This window comes from Carlito syrichta, unplaced genomic scaffold (genome assembly GCF_000164805.1).
Source record: "Carlito syrichta isolate Samal-C Ts95f unplaced genomic scaffold, Tarsius_syrichta-2.0.1 Scaffold153542, whole genome shotgun sequence".
Classification (NCBI taxonomy): Eukaryota; Metazoa; Chordata; class Mammalia; order Primates; family Tarsiidae; genus Carlito; species Carlito syrichta.
This window is the reverse complement of record NW_007097638.1, coordinates 1-7,135: the sequence shown is the minus strand read 5'-3', so window position 1 is coordinate 7,135 and position 7,135 is coordinate 1. Positions and strand designations below refer to the sequence as shown.

The 7,135-nt window shown below is 55.6% G+C and overlaps 1 protein-coding gene across 3 annotated transcripts in view; it reads right to left on the bottom strand.

The window, feature by feature from the left end:
* Positions 1 to 3,069, bottom strand: part of PHRF1 (PHD and ring finger domains 1) — a 32,537-nt gene extending 29,468 nt beyond the window's left edge. For 2 of the 3 annotated variants that reach the window (XM_008050603.2, XM_008050601.1), the window contains exons 1-2: positions 2,976 to 3,069; positions 2,461 to 2,574 (exon numbers count right to left, since the gene is read on the bottom strand). In XM_008050603.2, the coding sequence (XP_008048794.1) occupies positions 2,461 to 2,574; positions 2,976 to 3,069 (208 nt within the window). The remainder of the gene's footprint in view (positions 1 to 2,460; positions 2,575 to 2,975) is intronic. The other variant, XM_008050602.1, reaches the window with a different exon arrangement.
* Between the last annotated feature and the right edge of the window lie 4,066 nt (positions 3,070 to 7,135).

Sequence of the window (7,135 nt, the reverse complement as noted above, 5' to 3'; positions counted from 1 at the left end):
CTCCCCAGCCCTCCCCTCTGGGCACTGGCTCCAGAGGCTCCAGGTCTCCATGAATCTCCTCATAGCACTCTGCCCTGGCACATGCCCACCACTGCCTGGTCACCTCCTCCTGTCCTTCACGCTGCAGCCAACCTGTGTCTTTTTATGGAAGCTTCTGGTCCCCAGTCCCTGGAGCCTGCCCCTTCCTCCCTGCATCTATCGCCTGCACCCTGACTGCTGCTTTGTACCGTGTTTCACTGCTCGGAGGTAAGTGCAGGGACTGACTCCCACCTTACTCCAGCCTGGTCAGGGTCTCCGGCCTCCAGTGGCCCTCAGGATCTCAAGGACGGAGGGCGAGTCATCAGACAGCACCTGACATCTCGTGCCCCCAGCCCTGCAATGCCAGTGCCCGAGCTAAGACTCGCTGTAGATGCGCTAAAGCCTTGGCCTCGTGCTGGAAGTGAGCAGGAGAGCCACGCCCACAACCTGTGAGCCCCCGTGCATGCTCCAAAGTGAAACTGTAGTTCTGGAAGAATGCACAGCCAACACACACAGAGGTGTAAACTCAGAGTGACTCCCACTGTCCATCCTGCCCCTTCCTGAGCACTGTCCCAAGCATGACAGATCCCTTCCCGGGACATTCTACCACGGATAACTACGGGATTATCTCAAAAGACTGTGACACACAGTTCATGGCAGATGCTTTAGGACCATGCACTTCCTGGCCTGAGGACTATGTCAGAAGGAAGAGAACAGGGAGGCAAACTTCCAAAGTCACATCCAGTCCTCCCTCTGAGGAAAATGGTCACGGCTGGGCATAGGACAGGGCCAACCACCCGCAGACTCTGTACTACTTGGGATGGCAACAGAGGTCAGAGAAAGAGGAACCACCACTACTCCCAAAGCAGACCTGCTCTTTAGCGCACTGGTCCCTACAAAGAAGTTCAAGGACACGAAGGTCCACCAGTGTAAACCAGCTGGGAATTTCTTTTTTTTTTTTTGAGTTGGAGTCTCACTCTGTCGCCCAGACTGGAGTGCAGTGGCCGCTCCCGGCCACCGCAGCCTCGACCTGCTGGGCTCCAGCGATCCTTCTGTCTCAGCCTTCCGAGTAGCCAGAATTACAGGCGTGCGCTACCACGCACGGCTGATTTTTTGATTTATTGTAGAGATGAGGTCTCACCAATTGCCCATGCGGGTCTCGAACCCGCGGGCTCAGGCAATCCACTCACCTCGGCCTCCCAAATTGTGGGATTACAGGTTGAGCCACCGAGCCCAGCTGGGAATTTCATAATAAAATCATGTGGTAGAGCAGGGCTTTGTGGCTCAGCCTGTAATCCGGCACTTTGGGAGGTTGAGGTGAGTGGACTGCCTGAGCCCGCGGGTTCGAGACCCTCCTGGGCAACTTGGCGAGACCTCATCTCTACAATAAATCAAAAAATCAGCCAGGCGTGGTAGCGTGCGCCTGTAATTCTGGCTACTTGGAAGGCTGAGGCGGAAGGATCGCTGGAGCCCAGCAGGTCGAGGCTGCGGTGGCCGGGAGCAGCCACTGCACTCCAGTCTGGGCGACAGAGTGAGACTCCAACTCAAAAAATAAAAATAAAAATCATGTGGTGCACCTCCCAGCTGTCTTGGGAGTTCTGGTCAGAACAGAGCACAAACCATAGGAGGGAGCTGCCATCATACCTAAGTGCTGGTCAAGAGATCTCAGGCCATGGCAAACCTTGGGTCCTGCTAACCCTGTCCTGTACCTACAAGATGATGCCAACGTGCCCTTGCGGGTGCGTGGGGAACAGGAGGCTGACCAAGACTCTTCTGCTTTTTCCATTGGAAATTCCAGTCTGGTTACACTCTCCCCAGAAACACTGAAGTCCGTGCTGTCCGTTCTCAAACATTTCAGTTTCCTACCCTCACCAGAGAAGAGACCTGCTGAATGATATCATAAAACTGAACTTCAAAGTGAAGGGCTACAACAAAAGGGAGCTGATATCCCCACCAAAGAGGAAGCCACCGCAGAAAGAATAAGCTGGGGACACAACCAGCTATGCAGAGGGCTTTCTCCCCAACACTTCCCGTGCCTTTTGGGCCGCTATTAAGGCACCAATTTCAATGAAGATGTTTTCTTTTTGGAATCAGGGTCTCACTCTGTCGCCCAGGCTGGAATGCAGTGGCACGCTCTCAGCCACTGCAGCCTCGACCTGCTGGGCCCAGGCGATCCTTCCGCCTCAGCCTTCCAAGTAGCCTGAACTACAGGCATGCACCACCATGCCCGGCCAATTTTTTGATTTATTGTAGAGACGCGGTCTCGCCAAGTTGCCCTGGCTGGTCTCCAACCCCTGAGCTCAGGCAATCCTCTCGCCTCAGCCTCCCAAAGTGCTGGAATGACAGATGTGAGCCGCCGTTTCCAGCCCTGAGGATGTTTTCTGAAAGACTGTCCCTGTCACGGCGAGAGGGCACACAAGGAGTCAGCACCAGGAGTCTCACCGGATCTGTCTTCCAGGTCCTCCTCAGATGCCCCCTCGTCTTCTCTGTCTGTGCCATCTCCACGCTCGCTGTCTGTGTCGTCCCCAGAGTCCCCGCTGTTGCCGTTGCTGCTTTCTGTGCCACCAGAAGAAAACACGAGCCCCCGGGGCACTGTCATGACCAAGGCATCAGAGAGGCAGGGCTGCTTTATAAATGCACAGAGGGGCTTAGAAGGACACCTGCCAAAGGGCCACCCATGGCCGACCCAGGGCTGGTGAGGTGGGCCTGGGAGGGGACAGATGCAGGGGAAAGTGGCATCAGTTTACTCCATATTCGTGTTGTTTGCGTTAAAAATGAGACAACAGGAAGGAACGTGCTACTTCTGCAACTTGAAAGTCAAAGAATAATTTTTAAAGATTAAAAGTTGATGATCGACACACACACACAACCTCCAACAGGGAACCAACAACCTGGGAAGAATACCAGGCAACCCTGCAACTCCCAAGACACGCTCCTCCTGGAGCCGAGTGGCTCACCAAAGTCGCTGGCAAGGTCCACGGGGCCAATGTGCGAGTGTCCATCCGGCCCTGGACTCTGGGCCACAAGCTCATCCAGGTTGTCGTCATCCATTGCTGCACATTGGAGTTCAGCTCTGAAAGAAACCAGACCCGAGTCATTTCTAAACGGTCCTGGGATGCAAAGACCCCTGTGAGAGTGGCAATCTCCCTCTGTGCTGTCACATCCTCCCTGAGCTGTGTCCATTGATGTAGTACATGGAGATTGAGCCAAGAGATACAACATACACAGAACAACTCCAACTGTTAAGCTGTACACAAAACAGACACAGTGGCTCACGTCTAGAATCCCAGCACTTTGGGAGGCGAAAGGGCTGCCTGAGTCCAGAGGTTTGAGCCAGACTGAGCAATTTGGCAAGACCGCATCTTCACAATAAGAAAACCAGCCGGCCATGGTGGCACATGCCTGCAGTTCCAATTACTTGGAAGCCTCTGAGGTGGAAGGATCACCTAAGCCCAGCAGATTGAGACTGCAGTGGCCGTAAGCATGCCACTTCACTCCAGCCTGGGCTCAAGTGAGACTGACTCAAAAAAAAAAGCAAAGACACCAATTCCTATTTACAGAGCTGTGTTCAAAGCCAAAGTCAAGTTGGGCATGGTGGTGCACACCTGCAGTCTCAGCTACTCAGGAAGCTGAGGCAGGAGGATCACTTGAGACCAAGAGTTCACGTCCTGGGCAAAAAATAAAGACTCCATCTCAAAAATAAATAAATAAAAATAAACTTGGCCACTGACCACTGAACTTCAACATTCCTGAGGGATCCCAATACCAGGCACAAATAAAATGGACTTATCCTGGGCTGAGGCAGAGCAGAGCTCTTCAACTGGTCACCAGAGGGGCTTAGGTGACGAGCAAGACCCTCTCCCTGCCACTTCTGCTAGGGCTGGCCACTATTGGGAGGCCAGGAGGCTAGCTGAGGCTCCTTGACCTGGCCCTCGGTGCAGGGTACTGCCAAGACCCAGTGGCACCCTGAAGCAGGGAGGCAGAAGGAGCTGGGGCCAGGGTCCACCTCTCAGTGCCTAGTGCACTGGCTCTGGGGCTCCTGGCCTGTCAGTGGGGACATGGCCCTACCCACTCTGCAAGGCTGCTGAGAGGGTCACACAGAACACCTGCACAAACGCCCTTGGAAACGCAGCTAACCTCACCACAACCACCACCCTGACCTTGCCTGAGCCCGGCCCACCTCAAGTTTAGCAGCTAGACGCACTCCTCCTCCCCCACCAGGGCCGTAAACTTTGGTCCTTGGACAAGGAACAGTCCACACATGGCTCATTTCTCGTCAGTGCTACTCACCCCAATTCCTCGCTGACCCCTGCAGGACACGCCTGTCATAAGGGAGTCAGCGGAAGTTCACTGGGGCACAGGGACGCCTGCCCTAGGGACTAACTAGGTGCTTTCACCAAGTCGCCTCCACCCTGGTCAGAGGACAGCCTGAACGACACTGGGAGGTGGGGTGGCGGAAGACCAGAAGGCCCTCCAGTCCGGGGCACAGGCCATGCCGTGATCCTCATGTCTGCCACAGCCACTGGGGGAGGAGCCATTACTACTGCCGTGCAGACGCTCCCAGAGAACCCTCCCTGATGGGGCCAAGGTCAGCTCCGAGACCAGGACTGCCTACTTCCCCATCTGACAAGGTACTCCAAAGCCCTGGATTCCAAGATGGCGCCTTCTTTTCAGAGACAGGGTCTCACTGTCCCTCAGGCTATCATAGCTCACTGCAGCCTCCAACTCCTGAACTCACGCAATCCTCTTGCCTCAGTCTCCCAAGTAGCTGGGACTACAGGTGACACCACACCTGGCTATTTACTATTAAATTTTTTTTTAAAGAGATGAGGTCTTACCACGTTGCCTAGACTGGTCTCGAATCCCTGGCCTAAAGCGATCCTCTTGCCTCAGCCTCCCAAAGTGCTGGGATTACAAGTATGAGCCATCATACCCAACCTGAAAATGATGATTTCTAAAACAGTGAGGACAGCTGGGTGCAGTGGCTCACATCAGCAACCCCAGCACTACAGGAGGTCAAGGTGGGAGGACTGCTTAAGCAGAGGGGTTCGAAATCAGCCTAGGCAACACAGTGAGATCTAATCTTTACAAAAAAATTAAAAAGCTAGCTGGGTGTAGTGGCACACGCCTGTAGTTGCAGCTACCTGGGAGGCCGAGGCAGAAAGACTGCCTGAGCCCAGGAGGGTGAGGCTGCTGTGAGGCATGACAGTGCCACTGCACTCCAGCATGGTGACAGAGACCTGGACTCACACACACACACACACACACAAAACAGTAAGGACAGGCTAATTTGATGAAACTATCAACTGCCATATGTTGCTACTACCTGGAAATAATGGACCTAGAAGTAGTTTGGCCAAAGTGTTCACCGACCTTTCGTCTACCTGCTGCCCTTAGGGTAAGATAACTAAGAACTAGCTGGGCTCGGTGGCTCAGCCTGTAATCCTGCACCTTGGGAGGCTGAGGTGAGTGGATTGCCTGAGCCCGCGGGTTCAAGACCCGCCTAGGCAACTTGGCGAGACCTCATCTCTACAAAAAAATCAAAAATTAGCCAGGCATGGTAGCTCGCGCCTGGAGTTCAGCTCCTTGGAAGGCTGAGGCGGAAGGATCGCCGGAGCCCAGCAGGTGGAGGCTGCAGTGGCCGGGAGCAGCCACTGCACTCCAGTCTGGGCGACAGAGTGAGAGTCCAACTCAAAAACAAAAAACAAAAAAAAAGATAACTAAGAAGCTCAGCAGGAAGGCCCGCCTGTTCTGAACCTGAGGCTGGAGACGCAGACTCTGGGAGGACTCAGAGACAGATGCGTGCCATGGCCCATCTCAGAGAGGGACGCTTTCCCCACGGGGCATACTGAGACGGGACCCAGTCGTGTCCACAGCTCTGAAATAAGCGGACCTCAGCTCTCTGGCCACAGCTGTGACTGTCCAGACTGGACTTCACGTCAGCCTGGGACCCCTGCTGCAGCACCTGCCCCGCCCCACTGTGTGCAGCACAAGGGGAGGCAGTCCTCACCCTGGAGGAGCACAGCCAAAGGAGGGGAGTTGAAATGCTCACACGTGAGTCTACCAGAGAGCTGCCAAAAAACAGGGGACCCGAGACCACGGGGACAATGGAGTAGAACTGGGGGCCAGGGTCTGAGCACCTAACTGCAAACCCACACCCTGATGACATGTTCCACACGCACAAGGTCAAAAACTGGACAAATAACTCCTGGCTTCCCCCTTGATGCAATGAGGCTGAGGGCAACCTGTGAGGGCAGAGGCAGGGTCTGCCCCAAGGGTCGCCAGAAGGTTCTGTGAGGGAGCAGGCCAGGAACACCAGCTCAGGAATGGGCTAAGCAGCACAAGTTCATGCATCTGTGGGGGTTGGTCCGGAGGCCTTCACACTCCTGCACCTCTGCCCCCTCCACTGTGACAGCAGTGGCCAGGTCAGGTGTGGTTGAACTCCGTCCCTTCCTGAAGCATCACACGACAGGAACGTTGGCAGAGAAGAGGGATGAACCCAAATACCCTCTGCAGCTACTCTCCCACACCAGCACCAAGGACACAACCACAGCTCAGGATACCAGGAACCCATGTTATGGAGACCCCAGCTTAGAACCTCCTGGTCCACCATCGGCCTCAGCTCTTACAGGTCTACCCTGACTCACTGTCTCCGCCTGTGTGTGTGTCCCAGGTCACAGGACGGGCTAGGCAGGAAAGCCCTACCCCGTCCCCACTGCTCGAGGGTGGGGGAACAAGGGGCACCCCCTTGCTCAGCCTCCCAGTGCGGGAGACCAAGGGGAGAGAAATAAAACTAGAAGAAGTACTGCTCTCTCTTCTCAAACTCGCGGAAACCAACGCACTGGCAAGTCCAAGTGTGACCGAGGGACCCGACGGGCCTCTGGCTGTGCCAGGCCCGGAACCTGGGCACCCATACTGGGCCTCGAGCGCGCCGGCAGCAAGCCCAACACCTCAACGCCGGCGACACGGTCATCCTTCATTCACCCTCCGCCAACCCAGCCGGGAGACCGCCACGCTGCAAGTGTCAAGACCCGAGTCGGGGCCCACGAGGGTCCCCGAAGGGCCGGGGCGGGCCCACGCGCAGTGCTGACGGGCCTGGGCCAGGCCGGCGGTGGAC